We start from the raw sequence: 17062 nt of genomic DNA on the forward strand, positions 1-17062 counted from the left end.
CTGTATTCTGTGCCAATTTTTACTTTTTTATAATGAAATCACATTCCTCTGTGTGTATAGGTGTCCTTGGGTCAGTTAAAGCACATGTATTTATGTGCTTTACAAATACATTGTTCTTACTCCCTTTTATATTGTTGTCTTTGTCACCATTATCTGCTCTCTGGATTCCTTATGACATAATAATTTTTTATTATGATAACCTGAAAAATGTTGAAATGTAGTCTGATTATACTATTGTCCTCATCATAATCAATATTATTAGTATTAATAATAAACATGGGACATTATGTTTGTGTTTCATGGTGAAAAATATGTTGAAAAACCAAACGATTCCTGGAATTATTAATATTTTTTCATTCATGTTACCCTGCTCTTGCTTAACATTCCTGTCACTGAATCGACACCTTCCTGCATAAGCAGTAAACTGGTATTTTTCCATGCTGCAGCTCACACATACACATAGTACCCCTCGCAGAAACACCTCCGGTCCTATAGGTGGCGCCATGACGCGTTGTACGTCATAGCTGTGACGCCATCGGCTCTGAAGCGGAAGTAGCTGTCAGGTCTGCGGGTGCACGACGAAGATCTGGATGAGATGAAAACTGAAGTGCGTAAATTTAGAAAACCCGGGCAATTTCGCTGAGCAGACATGAAGACGGTGTTTGTAACTGTCGGCACCACGAGCTTCGACGAGCTGATTGAGAGCATCACTTCCTCTGAGGCCACTCAGGTGAGGAAAGTTACCTGAGGAGTTATTGAAGATGTGAATAGTGTGCAATAAACCACTGAAATCAGCAGGGCATAGGCCGTAGAGCTTTTAAAATCTATGAGCTCCCTATTATTTTTATGCAGGAATACTTTTATCTGTGACCAATATAAGTGGGCTAAATGTGCTCTGTTATTTTGCGGACAACCTCCCAGTTTTATGTTTAAAAACCAAGTGGAAGTTATCTCTGGCCATCTGTACATGTATTCACCGGTCAATTTATTAGGTATACCTTGCAATGACTGGTTTGGACTCCCTTTTGTCTGCAAAACTGTCTTAAATCTTTATAACATTCACTTATAACATATAACAAGGTGCTGAAAACATTCCTCACATAGTTTTGTTCATATTAACATGCTGGCGTCACATAGCTGGTGCACATCCATGACGGGAATCTCCCATTCCAACATATTCCATAAGTGCTCCATTTGATTTAGATTTGGTGACTCGTTGTCTTGTTCAGGAAAACAGGCTGAGGATTATGTGAGCTTTTTAACACGGTGTTATATCCTGTTGGAAGCAAGCATCAGAAGATGGTACACTGTGGTCATAAAATGAAAGATATAGTCAGAAATAATACTCTTAGACTTTAAATGATAATCAGTTGGCACTAAGAATGCAAAGAAATGTCAACAACACCATTACGCCAAAGGCAGCATGGAGCCGTGCTTTCATGATCCTACTGTTTGAATGTTCAAGAAATCAAGACTAATCAGACCAGGCAACATTTTCCGGTCATCTGTTTTCCACCGTTGGGGAGCTCATGTGAATTTTAGTCACAGCTGCCTGTTCTTAGCTGATGGGAGTGGCACCCGGTGTGCTCTTCTGCTGCCCAGCTGTTATGTGTTCAAAGATGCTCATCTGCATACCTTGATTGTAACAAGTGGTTATTTAAGTTACTGATGCCTTCTTATGATCTTAAAGCAGCCTGGCTATTTTCCTCTAACCTCTGGCATCTACAAGGCATTTTTACCCAGATGTTCACCTAATATTTTCTGGGCTTTTTTGTTTGTTTGTTTTTTAACCATTATCTCATGGTTTTGTAAGAATATCACAGTAGATCAGACGAGTTGCTCAAATACTGAGACTAACAACAAGGCCACTTTCAAGTCAGTTAAGTTCTTTTTCTGATGCTCAATTTGAACTTCAGCAGGTTGTCTTGACCATGTATTCAGGCACGGAAACATCGTCAACACCAGTTGCTACCATGTGATTGGTAGATTGGATATTTATCTAATGAGCAATTGAAAAGGTGCACCTAGCAATATTTAAAATAACAGTATTAATAAGAGTAGAATTTCATTCATGTGTGCAAAATAAAATACTGAACAATAAATATTTCTCTTCACCAAAATGGTCTCAGTATGTGCTACAGTAACTTAAATGTCTGTTAGAGCCCTAAATTTGCATTTTGTTTGATTTCTTTTTTTAAAAATCTCCCTTCAGCACCACAGTAATCATTGTGTCTTACTAATTTTCTAACAATATTGAAGAAATATAACTATAACGTGACAAAATATGGAACAAGTGAAGCGCTGTTCTCGAGCTTGATGGAAAATTAGCTGCCATTAAACAGGATGAGCAAATATTTATCAATTAATCCTAAACTACAACATGTACCATTATGTAGATGAATTAATTATAGGAAAATCTGTATAATAATAATAATAATAACAAATCCAGTATTCACAGCTTTTAAGTTGTGTTAGAGGTTAAAACACTGCACTGTGGTGATATAATGACATACGGGACTGTCTGTGTGCAGACAAAAGGAAATATGAAACCAAACCTGTGACGCTCGCAGGTATCAAGTTATGAATAAGGTTCTCAGGAAACTAATTCAAAAAGGTGCCGCAGGTGGCTCACACCTGCACAATGTGTATATCATATGACTGAAAGATATTCCCTCTAAAATCTTTCTGAAGTCTAAAAATGTCAATAATGTGTAAATTATTGATGTGAATTTGTGCTGCTTTCATACTAAGCAATTATTTTCTCCCTCAGGCTTTAAAGGCTCGTGGATATGAGCGTTTGGTGCTTCAGGTTGGAAGAGGTTCAGTTCTTCCAGCTGCTGACAGCTGTCCACACATCAGACTGGAGGCTTTTCGATTCAAAAACTCAATAGCAGAGGACATCAGTCAGGCCGATCTCGTCATCAGCCACGCAGGTAGGGCGATCAGGTGTCCTACACAGCTAATGCACTCCCGTCCCACACATGGTGACAGTTTATTTCATTTTTATTATCTCTAGTTGAAAATAAGAGTAAACAATTAGCTGGAAAAGAGATTTTTATATCTATGGATACATCTCTACAGAAACCCAAAGCGTCTGAAATTGGTTTAAATGGCTGTTGGAATTAAAAAGGTGAGATTCTTGCATAAAAGGAACCTCAGCTTCCATTTAAATTTATAAGAAACACATTCAAAAAACTTGCAGAGCCTCACTGTTGGTTGGTTGAGAGCTGCATGTAAATATCAATGCCCCCCGTGTCACAGCAGGAGTAAATGGAGGAAAGAAGATCTGCAAATCTTGAGCCTCACTCAAGCATTTCTTGAATGACTCACAGGATGAGCCAGTGTTGTGTCGACACATAACTATTGTTGCTAGCGGCCTGTCACAAAAACAGATAATTTGTTCTCATTTCTTTAGTTCTAATTGAAAACTTGACATACCTCGACATGGTGTGCACTGTGTCCTTAAAAAAGTTTGAGTAAATGGCAAAGACCTGAGAGATGCACCTGGTCCATCTACTGTTCACTGAAGCCTCATTAGAAACGGTGTGGACGGGTGGCTGTTAGCAAGACATTTATAAGGAGGGGAAATGGAGAGAAAAGGCTGAGGTGGAACAAATTACTCAAGAACTGGACTGAAAATCAGTGGCAACAGCTTTTATGGAGTGATGAATCTAATTATGTATGCATATTTCATAAAAAATCCCTCCATAAGCTTCAACTGGTTCAGAACTCTGCTGCTCGCATTATCACCAGAACCCCCTCCTACCAGCACATCACCCCTGTTCTTCAGGAACTTCACTGGCTCCCTGTGAAATTCCGGATAATTTTCAAACTTCTTCTGCTCACCTTCAAGGCCATTCATAACCTCGCTCCTCCTTACCTTTCTGACCTGTTAACCACCACCTGTTCTGCCCGTTCACTTCGTTCTTCTTCTTTTATCCAGCTTACTGCACCTTCCTTCCGCCTCACCACCATGGGAAGCAGAGCTTTCAGCTGCTCTGCTCCCAGGCTGTGGAACTCTCTGCTCCCAGAAATAAGAAACATTGGTTCTCTCCCACAGTTTAAATCCCAACTCAAAACTCATCTGTTCAAATCTGCATATTCACTGTGAATCCACTGTTTGTTAATTTTATCTTGTGCTTTTATTTTATTGTTCTTATTCTGCCATTGTTTTACTAAGTGTTTTATCCTATTGTAAAGTGTCCTTGGGTGACTTGAAAGGCGCTCACAAATAAAATTTATTATTATTATTATTATTATTATTAAATTGCTTCATATTTAATGGTTTTAAAAAAGAAGACAGTTTTTTGTTTTTTTTTTAAATAAAAATATCACACCAACATATAAGTATGCAGCCAGGATCCTGCATGACTCCACTCCTGCCAAATGAAGGTTAATCCACCAACCATTGCAGCTCTGATATGGATGTGGGCCCCGTGTGTTTAATGAACACAAGGAAAGCATGCGATAATTTTTAAGTGTTAAAAGACCTTCCCGGAAAACATAAGTCAAAGCAAAAGAAATGTTTCATCAGTGTACAAACACAAGACTGATGATTAATGGTGCAGCCGTACGAGGGCCTCCGAGTGGAGTTGGAGTTACAAACAGGAGGATATTCATAACAAAGCAGTTTTCAGACAGAGCTAAACGCTTTTAAAATATGACTGAAGACCAGGCCTTTTGCCTCTAGAGGCACTTGAAGCTGCAAATGACTGTTTCCTTTACAAGTTACTACTGTGTATCTGTTGTGTAAATAGATCGGTCTGTAAAGTGTCAGAATGGCTGTAAAAGGCTGGTAGGGATGGGGATTGATAAGAAATTAGCGATTCAGATTCCATTGTCAATATCAGTTATTCATTAGATTCCTTATTGATTCTCATTGGCTCAGTTTTGAGAGTCACCACCATTGCTAAGCAGCAATAAAGAAATTACTTTCATGCAAAGTCATTACTCATAAAGTAATTATTACACATATTACACTTACTAACATTTCCAAGGAATTAGACGACTTGGAACTGGTTTTCTACAAGAACCAGTTCCCATCCCATCCCCACAGATGGGACACTTTTTTTTTTCTCATTTCCACATTTTTACTCCTGACCCAGTGTCTAAAACTGACAAACATCCCGAGCTTACTGTCACACAAAACAAGAGCAGAAAACTGCAGCTGGAGCCATCAGTGTTGACAAATGGTTGTCTGGTTTAAATATAGTAAATTCTTCTTTTAATCGGCTGAGTTTGCTCTTAGTCTTGAGCCACTGCTGTGTCTTTTTACTTGGTCCTGTTTTCCTCTCCCAGTAGACCCATTTACACAGAAGACATTTGACATGTCAGAGAAGGAAAAGCACAGGTGCAATTAATAACTCTCATGATGGCTGTTTTCCGTCTGGATGAGTCAGGTCTGTGGTTTGTTAATGTACTGTTGGCTCTCTAGAGAGGCCTCCTGGGATATTTAATGGGCCATTATTAATGTTATTTGTATTAATTATAAACAGGTGGTTAATTTAGAGAACTAAGAAGAAAATGTCAAATAAACTGTAGAGAAGACCGAAGTAAGGATTTAAAAATATGGTAATAATAAAAGTGCAGCTACAGTACAGTGTAAGAGTGACAAACAAAAACATTAAAGTGAACCTATTATGTTCATTTCCAGCTCCCTATTTTTCTACTTGGGCTCTATTAAAGTATATTTGTATGAGTCACAGTTAAAAATGACTCTCGTTTATCTTACTGTGCAACTCCTGAGTTTGTCCTCTGCCTGAAACGAGCTTTTTTCTTTTTTCTTTTTAACCCTTTAAGCCATCTGTCTTCTGACTGGCTGCCTGTCATAACCAGAAAGTTTAAACAGCGTGTAGGCGGGGCTTCAGTGCACGAGGTGGTCAAATTAGAGACATCTATTTTCAGTGATGTCTCAAAGCAAAAACAGGAGAAAAAACTGCCTGAAGCGGTTTGTTACAGCTCACAGAGATACCTTGTACATTTCCTAACCTCATTATGGGGTGGATCAGGAGGTAGAGTAGGTCAGCCACTAATCGGAAGGTTGGTGGTTCGATTCCTTTTTGCTCCGATTGCGTTTTTAGACTCATAACATCAAAATAAACACATTGGAAAGATGTCTGAGGTCCTGTTGAGACATAATTTGTCTAGAAACTCTTAATATTCTTAGATTTTTGTCATTTACATAATAGCCACCTTCATTAATTCAGCCAACAATAAACAGGCCACAGCATGCTCGTGTGATGGATTACCAGTTGCAAGATTACTATGAAGTTGCTATAAAACTTTCCAACAAAATGTTGTTGTTTTTTCTTTAACTTGGGTTCTAGTTACAAATAATCCTGGGAATACAAACAGTGCAGCTGCCCAATAAAGACAACTGCAGATCCACCAAATGTGCTGCAGCGGGTTTCATAAGCAGAATCGTCTTTCTGCTCTGTGTTGTTGAAGAAATGGCTCAAAGGCATGTTTTCCATAGCTGTGATGGTATTTTAGTATACAGTGGGTTTACCAACCAGGAGAGTGGGTTGGTAAAGTGAGCTACTGACAAGCATACTGTTTATATAGAAGCACAAGAGGATGGGAGAGGGCAACAATCAGTGGGGTGTATAGTTTGTATATAGTTGTAAAACATCAAGGGTCAGGTAGACAATGAGGGAGTGTTGTGACAGGATCATGACTAAGACATAAACGGGTAAAACAGAAGGGTGATCAGGAAGTCACACTCCAGGGAATAGAAAACTTCCTACATGGACAGTTTGCTACTGTTTACTACTCCATAGTAGCATCGACACAGTGAGACTGTCTTGACAATCTTCAACAGCATTGACCTGCACAGAGCTGATGAGAAGCGCAGGAAGTGAGATACAGGAATGCAGCAGAGAATCCAGTTAGGTTTCAGACCCTCTGCAGAGTAAAATCTCAGCGGAGAATGAAACGGATACTTATCAGCGGTGTGACGTCACACAGATACACACCCGGTGTATTCCCTGGGTAAGAATCTCAGTGTTGTTATTCCTCCTCAGGGGCAGGAAGCTGTCTGGAGGCTCTCGGTGCAGGCAAATCTCTGCTGGTCGTAGTCAATGATAAACTGATGGACAACCACCAGCTGGAGTTGGCCAGACAGCTGCACATAGACTCCCACCTGTTGTACTGCACGTGCAGGTATGTGCTCCTACACAGAACCCACATGCAGCTGATTCATGTGAGAATTATCAGTCAGATTGAAGTAACAGCTGTTTGTCTCTGGATGAAATGTTTCAGCACCCTGACAGAAACTCTAAGGACCATGGACCTCTCAGTCCTGCAGCCCTTCCCGCCTGGACAGCCAAAGAAATTTGCAGACTTTATGGACAAAGCTCTTGGCATTAAGTGAAAAGTCTATATCTGCATGATGTCGTGTTATGTACCTGTACGATACACAGATGACACTATGATGTGTTATATTTTTGTATGCAATAATGATACACATCTAAAAACAACTCAATACAACCCTGCTGTATATTTTTAATTATTTTGTATGTTCTAGATTTGTCTTCTAAAGACGTTTTATATGAATGCATCGAATTTTAAGGTGCTCATTTCAAGTGTTTGGTGTCAAGGAAAAATTGAGGAAAGAGAAAAGAGTGAAGCTCTCTGACCTAGTTGCTATGCTTCATTTGTAGCTATTTTTAGAACTGCTGTTAAATTTCTTGGGGGAAAAAGACTCACGTGCACTGGATATGATGAATGATTTCAAGTTGAGCGTCTTTCTCTGGAAAGAATAACAGACATACTGAGAAACAATTAAAATACATTTAAAAGGTGCTGGAAGCCTGTTTGAACTTTAGAAATGATTTGGACGTTACAGAAAGCCGAACGGGGTGAGGGTTGTAAATCATGTAGTGTTTGGTTCATTGCATCGTGTAGATTTTTCTGTAAATTTAAACATCTCTTAGACTGAGTGAAAATAATGTTTACAAGATTGCTTATTTATGAAGTAAACACGATCTGCAGTTTATCTGTTTTATTATGGTGTTTGTTAGTATTTATTGCCATGTTTGATTTATTTAAAGTCCACTGTGACTTTTTGAACGCATGTGTCATAGTCTTGAGAGACTGCTTGACTGAGGCCTAACTCTGGCTGCAGGCCTGTGATTGTGCATTTTTCCACCTCATTTATTTCTGTGTCCGCTGCCCTCCCACGACTCTGACTCGGAACAAGCTTTAGGACTTTGAAAGTCCACAAACTCCAGAACAACCTGAATAACTGTGCATGGATTTCTCAATGTAAATGATTTCTACTTCAAACAAAAGGCTGCTCTGGTTGTTCTCATGTTTGCCACAAGGGTGAGATGATGTTTAAATTTGTAGCCATGTGGGGGAATTGCTGCAGGGAGTTTTTGCAAAACAGTAGAGGAGAAGTGGTATTTTAAAATAGCTTAGCTTGGATAAGAGCCACCACCATCTGCTTCAGTGATCAGTCCAAGAGGTGCTTTAATAAATCATAGCATCAGAGAAGAGGTATACACTATATGTATCTTCGATGCTTTGAAATGAGAGGCTTTTGTTTTAATACATATTATATGTTTTCTGTTTTTGAGCCAGTGTAACACTTTAAATGCACTTTTATAGAGTCTGTGCATCAGAGGTGGAGTCAGTGGAGGACCACAAGCCTACCAAACATAGAACTGAAGCTATATCCAGTCTTTCCTTTTTCTTTCTTTCTCTTTTTTTTTTATTACATCCAGTTTCTGGTGCTTCTGCCAGTCCTGATTGCAGTCTGAGCTGGCCACCACCTCCAGCTCTTCCAGAGGGAACTGAGGCATTCCCAAGCCAGCAAAGAAATGCCATCTCTCCAGCTGTACCCTGCGGTCTCCTCCAGGAAGACGTTTTTTGGGGTTTTGTTTTTATTTGTTTTACAGAACCATTTCTCTATGCCCCGAAATATCTGATTTAACAAAAAAAAAGGGAAAAAAAATCTTTGAAAAAAACCTAACCTCAAGGTAAGTGGGGAGTGGGGTGATGCTAATTTAACTGTGCAGATCTTAAAGGGAGATTAGTCATATAAACCAGTTTTATAGCAAATAATCTGTAAAAACGGTCACTGTCGATGATCTTTTTAAAAAAGTACAGTTTACATTATGTGTTAAGAGATAGTGATCCCCTTCCTGCTCTCTACACACTGCGAATCATGTACAGATTATTACCACACTCTCAGTATGTGAGCAGAAAATACAGATCACTTGGTAGGTAGGTAAACTCTGAAAACTAGCATAAAGTTAAATGCATTGCTTAACATAAAGTAGGACCCATTTATAGTGTAATTAGCCTATGAGCTGGTTAACAATTTAAAAAAAATAAATAAACAAAAAAGCAAACTTAAATATGTGAGTCTTCATGGTGTGGTTCTACATGGCAGCCAAGTCTGCAGAAGCAAATATGAGTGAAAATATCACAATTTAGACGATTTGGCCTTCAGTGAATTGCTACACAGGGAAGAAAGGTTACATCAGTTTCTGTGCTGCATCACTGCAAGTAATGACCATCCCTACAAGGGTGATCTGGCTCCTGTATTTCACGCAATATCTTTGAAATAGAGGAAAAGTGTGAATACTGGTCATGCACTGCTGAGTCTTCATTTCTTCATCGAGACAATGGTTTGCTAAACAGGAAATGATTGGTGAGAGGCAGCACGTCGCAGATTTGGCTCTTCAGCCTCTTGACAGTGTTTAAAGTCACAACAGGAAGTATTTCAGTCCACTGTGACCACAGACGCTGGAGAGCAACAACTGATAAGCTGCTAATGTTTCACCAAGTCGCATATTAAACCTGTTCATGTCCGAATGATTGTCATTTATTGTTAACTTCCCATATTTCCACAAGTATAGATGGCTTTTAAATCAGTTTCAGTTTCAGATTTTCGTATAGGAGGAGTGAACCCGAACACGGCAGATTTTCTTCTCAGGAAAGTCCCTGGTCGTTGTTTCTAGACGAATTTCAGTGGAAGCGCAGGACTTGCTCTGAAAGGAACTCGGGTTATAGTTTAGCTTTTTTTTTTCACCAATCAAGTGTGTCACAGCTGCTTCTGAGGAAGGTGCTAAAGGAAGTATATTCATAGAATCGAATTCTATAAACCAGGTGGCTCTTATATCCTCATCAGCTTAATTAAATAAATAATTGCTTTGATATGACAAATGAAAAGAAATATAAATGATGGGATGACACCACATAATGACACAGCGAACTTCATATAGGCAAGTACTCAAAACACATTAGTGACAGGCTATATTTGGTGTTACAACCCGAAATCAGATCTAACTGAATAGAAGCCACAAGGCACAACATGCAATCTGAGTTATTACTTGAATTTAAAGCTGCTTTCCATACATAGATACACTTATGCCAAATTCATTAGGTACACCTTAAACCTCTTATTAATGCAGATTTCTAATGATCCAATCACAGGGAATCTTCTTGGTCCATTTAGTCATCAAGACAACTTGCTGAAGTTCAAACTATCAGAATGAGAAAGAAAGGTGATATAGTGGACTTTGAATGTGGCATGAGCGTAAGGGTGTTCTGAGTATTTCACAGACTGCTGCTCTGCTAGGATTATTTCTCACACAGCCATCTGTAGGTTTTACCAAGAATGGTCTGAAAAGAGAAATATCCAGTGGATGGCAGTTCTCTGGGTGAAAATGCCTTGCTGATGTCAGAGAAGAGTGGCCACATTGCTTCAAGATCATAAGAATGCACATGCACAAGAAAGCTCTGAATGTATTTCAAACCTTGAAGCAGATGGACCACAGCAGCAGAAGACCACACTGGGTACTAGCCAGTAGAAGATCCAGCTGTGGTTTTTAGATGATGGGGTCAAAATTTGTTGTAAATGACACAAAAAAATGGATTCCTCCTTCCTCATATTAGCAACTCAGGCTAGTGGTGATGTTATAATGGCGTCGGAGATATTTTTTGGCACTATTTGGGCTCTGAGTACCGACTGAGCATCGTCTAAATCCCACAGCCTTCTTGAATATCATTTCTTTATGATCACAGTGTGCCCATCTTCTGATGGCTGCTTCCTGGAGGATAACGCACCATATCAGAAAGCTCAAATTTTCTCAAACGGGCTTCTTGAAAGTGACAATTCAAGAATGTGACAATTTCACTCAAATGGCCTTCACAGTCCCATCACGGATGTACAGCTGAAACGACTTTGTGATGCTATTGTGTCAATATGGACCAACATCTCTCAGGAATGTCTCCAGCTCCTTGTTGAATCTGTGCAATGAAGAATTAAGCCAGTTCTAAATGCAAAAGGATGTCCAACCCAGTTCTAGGAAGATGTACCTAAGAGAGTGGCCAGTATGTACACTTGGGCTCTTCTGTATTTTAATTTCCCCGTCAAATGTTATTTAAATCTATTACTATTCTTAACCTTCAAGTCACTGATACCACACACATATATTTAGAAGTACCTGGCTAACAGTTTTTGATTGAATCATGAGTAACAGGCTCACAGCACCAAAAGGTACTCCTGCCAGTGCCTCAAGGCAGATACTTTATGGCCCAAGTGATGATGAAAACAGCTCAGGTTAACTTCTTTTCTTTCTTTTTTTTAAGCAATTGAAACCTACAATTAATTATACTGGAGCATTTTAGAATATCTGTCATAGATACAATAAACAGTGTAGGCATGATAAACACAAATAGAGCCATATAATGTGGGTCATTGTGAACCCACTGGGTCATTTCACTCATCGAATAGCTTCATTATGTGAGGGTTAATGTCTGACTGAAAAACCTCCTCAGTCTAAATGACCTCTCAGGCATTTTACTTTTTTTCTTTCTTTCTTTAATTCAGCTCCAGTTTGGACTGCTTCTGTCTGGCACACAATTAGATTCACATGATGTTTGTGCAAACTGCGGGTTAATCTAATAGAGATGAACTGACTAAAGTTAGTAAAGCTGTTGTGTGGTAATGTTTGATGAGTCATGGCTGTGGCAACAATGCTTTCATGTTGCTTAATGGCCCTGTATACTCCCCCACACTCTCTTAAAACTGGCGTGCCAGGAATTCCAGTTTTCAGATTTAAAGAAAATCTAGTTATTCAGCAAATTTGTTTTACAAACACATCAACTCATAGCAAGGAAATATGTGGTTATAAGCAATCTTTTGCATATTTATATGGTTTCTTTTCTTGTGTTTTGTGCACTCTTTTATATGTTTACAAGTTGGAAATTGGGAAATATTACTTTAATGTTACTAAATTCTTAATAGAAATGAAGTGCTTGTAATGTTAGTGAAAGTTATGACTCCTGCACGCAGAAAGCAACTGGATTTGAAGTATAGCAGTAAGCTCTCTGATACACAAATGGCTCATTCTGAGTGGACTGAATACATCCATACAAAAAGTAACAGCTGGGTCAACGCTGAGGGTCAGTCAAACAGCTCTGAATGCAGTGGTCAGTTGTGGATATCACATGGCAAGAGGAACTTGAATCAGTGCTGGTTGTGTGCTACATCAGATCATTCCTTTTAACTGATTCACTGTGTGACAGCGAGATGATTGAGATTTTACCGTCTCCTCTGCAAAGTTTTGCGTGACTTACAGACTTGTTGGAGATAAGCCACATTTTATGAAGCTCAGCTGTTTAATCGGATGTGTGGTTTTATTTCAACTTCCCCTTGTGGCTTTGAAAAGTCAGTAATTGATCCATCCGTCTTAGTTGCACTGTCTCTGTTGCTTCAGCTTTAGTGGAATTATCCAGTTTGGTAATGTTGCCATACCAGTTGGTTAATGGCTAGACACAGTACACTGTGGAATATTACGTGTCTGTGTAGCTGCTAAACATCTTGTGCCAGTATTCCTACCACATCCTTCCATGAAGATTTTACACAAGATTTTTAAATTATGTAAAATGAGTGCGTTAGCTGTAATGGTGTTGCTACGATCAAATTTTGAAATCTGATTGTTTCATTTAATTGTGTTGCTGTGCCAATGCAGCCATAGGGGGAAATTACAGGGGTAAAAGGGAGATTCCCTTTTTCTGGAAAAAGGTCCCCTCAGTGGAACTCTGTGAATACAACTATTTATCAAAAACAATCAAGTTAAAGTTTTCGAAACTAGTAGTTCAGTCCACTGCCATCATTTGTGTGAGACACTGTTCTTTATTACCATTCGAAATAATAAAGCATTTTTAGAGATGGAGAAGCATAAAGGACGGATGAGGCCACTGTGACAGCACCCATCGGTCCTGGTAGAGGGCCGATATGGTTGTGTGTTGGTTCGATGATGGGCTTTGCAAACTGTTGTCTCCCCTGCTGTAGCTGTTTACTCCCTCCAGGGTTCAGGGCCAAAAATGTGTGATCCGTGGGCTTCTCTTTGTTTGTGTTTGTGTTTTTGTTGTTGTTGGTCATTTTGCTTAGCTGCTGCCCTGGAGAAGTGAAACTAAGTGTTAGAAATAATGAAACCTGCCCCCTGGGCCACACTGCCTGTGCTTTTCATTCTGCCCAACGCACAGCATTACCACTGTCAGGCTATGCACAGCAGTTTTTTGGGACTACACGCAAGGACATCTGCATAGGTTGCATGCCCGAAATCTTTCAGTATGTATGGCTAGAGACATGAAATCCTCTTTATGAAGGCTCAAGCTGAGCAATTATGCTGTCGGCATCGTGGAGATTTGAGACCAGATGTGACGAAGCAGGGGTGGATTTGACTGTAACTGACAAATCTTTAGTCTGTGAGCATGTTCTGAATAATCCTCCTTTTTAATAATGATCATAATTTACAACATTAAATTCACAATTTATTCAGTGTGACGTGAAGCAACAGAGCCCATAAAGATGTGGGGCAGTTAAAACAGACAAACAGCCAAAAATCTTTTTGGATCCACAGAAGTCGCCCTTGCAGATGTCAGGCATTTCACCCTGAAACCCTGAAGCTACGTCCATCTTTTATATTGCCTATGTCTAACCAGAATGCATTAAGTCACAGTTAAATCTTCTGCTTTATTGTAGCAGCTTATTGTTACAAGACAGCAATGTCTCCTCATGCAGCATCTCCTGAGGTCTATCCAGGATTACTCAATGAATTATCAGATGATTTAGTAGGGTATTTTTTCCCCTGATATAATCTCCTGATTTCATATACACCCCCACATACACTGATTCTTTCTCCCCCTATTTAAATCCTGTAAATCCCCGTGGTTAGCTTGAGGTTGAGGTTGGAGCTCTGCACAAGCTAGTCAGCCTCTTTCCCTAAACCAAAACTAGGAGCCTCATTTCTTTATGGAAGTATAAATCACATGTGGTCTAAAATAACATTGTATATTGTGCCATTAACTGAGAAGACTGATTATCAGACATGATGATCAGTCCTTGTGATTAGTCACAAGGAAAATTACTGGTGTCTCTAAAGGAGGAATGGTGAGAAAACCAGAAAACCTGTGTTGAAAACTTGGATGGAGTGTTTTTTTTCGCAGTCTTTTAGCAGCCTTTGCAGTCTTAATGAAAATGCCTGTTAATGTCAGTAAACAGGAAATCAAGAGCAAGGCATGAACAGCCCCTGCTTGAAAAACAAAACAAAACATGAGGCCAGGGTGTCTTTATATCTCTGCATATACAATGCAGGCCTAAAATCAACTCACCTCCTAATCTCTAACCTGAAAGCAGACTAACTGAATAACTTTCACATGCAAAAGCTGGAAATGCTCCTTTTTTAAACTCCAGGTATCAGATTAATATCATATCAGATTTATATCAAAACTACCAAGACAAGGGTGTATTTATAGCCGATGCCTTAGAGCAAACTACAACTAACTACGTTGTGGGTGTCATGCTAAGAGCTTCTTTCGTCTAACAATAAATATATAAGAGAAGAACTGATGATAAATCAGATGACAGAGGACTTTTCCCAAACATAGGAACCTGTGGTAGACTACTACACGGACAACAACTACATCACTTAACCTGACCTAAACATACCTACTACACAGACTTGGGTTTATTTTGTATGTTTGTTAACTTCTGCTTTAAAATCAGTGTAGTTTCAGTTTCCTGGATGACATTGCTCATTTATTTTCACTTTTGTTGTTAAAAAATGTTTTATTTCACCTTAGTTCATTTCAAAGGTTCACACTATAGATTCGATAGTCCCCCCCCCCCCCCCCCCAAACTACCGTCTACTGTTAATTTGATTTGAATTTACTAAAATGTTTTTTGCTTGTTTTCTCACAGTTGCTTGAGTTTTTAGTTTAAATTTAGTTAACCATCATAACCTCAGCCAGTGTGGGCAGGGGCTGTCTACACCAAGCAAAATGTCAAAAGTGGGAACCTGCCTACCCACAGTCATTTTCAGTGATATACCAAGAAGTGCTGTTACAGTACAAAATACTGTTTTAAAGGTGAAGATTTACGAAAACCGCATTGTTCCTCCTGTATCCGAGGTTCGACTAACGGACGAACTCTCCTTTCCAGCACCCTGGCATAGACTTTCCCAGGGAGGCTGAGGAGTGTGATCCCCCTGTAGTTGGAACACGCCCTCCGGTCCCCTTTCTTAAAGATGGGGACCACCACCCCGGTCTGCCAGTCCACAGGTACTGCCCCTGATCTCCACGCAACATTGCAGAGGCGTGTCAACCAGGACAGCCCTACAACGTCCAGAGCCTTCAGGAACTCGGGGCGGACCTCATCAACACCAGGGGCTCTGCCACCAAGGAGTTGTTTAACTGCCTCAGTGACCTCGCCCCCGGAAATTGGCGGGTCATTCCCCTCATCCCCAGACTCTGCTTCCTCCTCGGAAGACGTGTCAGTGGGATTAAGGAGGTCCTCGAAGTATTCCTTCCACCGCCTGACAATTTTCTCAGTCGACGTCAGCAGCGCTCCGCCAGCACTATACACAGTGCAGGTAGAGCACCGCTTTCCCCTCCTGAGACGTCTGACGGTTTGCCAGAATCTCTTCGAGGCAGTCCGAAAGTCTTTTTCCATGGCCTCTCCGAACTCCTCCCACACCCGAGTTTTTGCTTCAGCCACTGCCCGAGCCGCATTCCGCTTGGCCTGTCGATACCTGTCGGCTGCCTCCGGAGTCCCACAGGCTAACCAAGCCCGATAGGACTCCTTCTTCAGCCTGGTGGCTCCCTTCACCCCTGGTGTCCACCATTTGGTTCGGGGATTACCACCACGGCAGGCACCAACCACCTTGCGGCCGCAGCTCAATGCAGCAGTTTCGGCAATGGAGACGCTGAACATGGTCCATTCGGACTCAATGTCCTCAGTCTCCCTCGGAATGCTGTTGAAGCTCTGCCGGAGGTGTGCGTTGAAGATCTCGCGGACTGGGGCCTCTGCTAGACGTTCCCAGCACACCCTCACTACGCGTTTAGGTGCACCAGGTCTGTCCAGCGTCTTCCCCCGCCACCTGATCCAACTCACCACCAGGTGGTGATCAGTTGACAGCTCAGCCCCTCTCTTTACCCTTTGTCTCCGGTTCTGTTCATAATTTTTATGGACAGGATTTCTAGGCGCAGCCAAGTGGCGGAGGGCTTTCGCTTTGGTGGCCTCAGAATCTCATCTCTGATTTTTGCAGATGATGTGTTTCTGTTGGCTTCATCGGGTGAGGGCCTCCAGCTCGCACTGGAACGGTTCGCAGCCGAGTGTGAAGCAGCGGGAATGAGGATCAGCACCTCCAAATCTGAGGCCATGGTTCTCAGCCGGAAAAGGGTGGAGTGCCCACTCCGGGTCGGGGATGAGTTCCTGCCCCAAGTGGAGGAGTTCAAGTATCTCGGGGTCTTGTTCGCGAGTGATGGGAGAAGGGAGCCGGAGATCGACAGACGGATTGGGGCTGCAACTGCAGTAATGCGGACGCTGCACCGGTCCGTCGTGGTGAAGAGGGAGCTGAGTGTAAAAGCGAAGCTCTCAATTTACCGGTCGATCTACGTCCCTACCCTCACCTATGGCCACGAGCTGTGGGTAGTGACCGAAAGAACGAGATCGCGGATACAAGCGGCAGAAATGAGCTTCCTCCGAAGGGTGGCTGGCCTCTCCCTTAGAGATAGGGTGAGAAGTTCGGCCATCCGGGAGGGG

The 17062-nt window shown here is 41.0% G+C and overlaps 1 protein-coding gene across 1 annotated transcript; it reads left to right on the plus strand.

Annotated features, from left to right (window-relative positions):
• The first annotated feature begins 541 nt into the window (after positions 1-541).
• LOC308408228 (UDP-N-acetylglucosamine transferase subunit ALG13) lies at positions 542-7488 on the plus strand. Its single transcript, XM_080900398.1, has 4 exons — positions 542-730; positions 2771-2933; positions 7023-7161; positions 7261-7488. Exons 1-4 carry the CDS (start codon positions 650-652, stop codon positions 7370-7372), a joined length of 495 nt encoding a protein of 164 aa, XP_080756524.1. The 5' UTR covers positions 542-649; the 3' UTR covers positions 7373-7488.
• The last annotated feature ends 9574 nt before the right edge of the window (positions 7489-17062 follow it).

Source organism: Rhamphochromis sp. 'chilingali' (assembly GCF_963969265.1).
Source record: "Rhamphochromis sp. 'chilingali' genome assembly, chromosome: 13".
Taxonomy (NCBI): Eukaryota; Metazoa; Chordata; class Actinopteri; order Cichliformes; family Cichlidae; genus Rhamphochromis; species Rhamphochromis sp. 'chilingali'.

What these genes read in the sequence shown, in the direction of transcription:
- LOC308408228 (XM_080900398.1), top strand. Translation starts at nt 650, where the DNA reads ATGAAGACGGTGTTTGTAACTGTCGGCACCACGAGCTTCGACGAGCTG. An exon ending in TCTCGTCATCAGCCACGCAG is followed by an intron (nt 2,934 to 7,022) that starts GTAGGGCGATCA and finishes ATTCCTCCTCAG; the next exon opens with GGGCAGGAAGCTGTCTGGAG. An exon ending in CTGTTGTACTGCACGTGCAG is followed by an intron (nt 7,162 to 7,260) that starts GTATGTGCTCCT and finishes GAAATGTTTCAG; the next exon opens with CACCCTGACAGAAACTCTAA.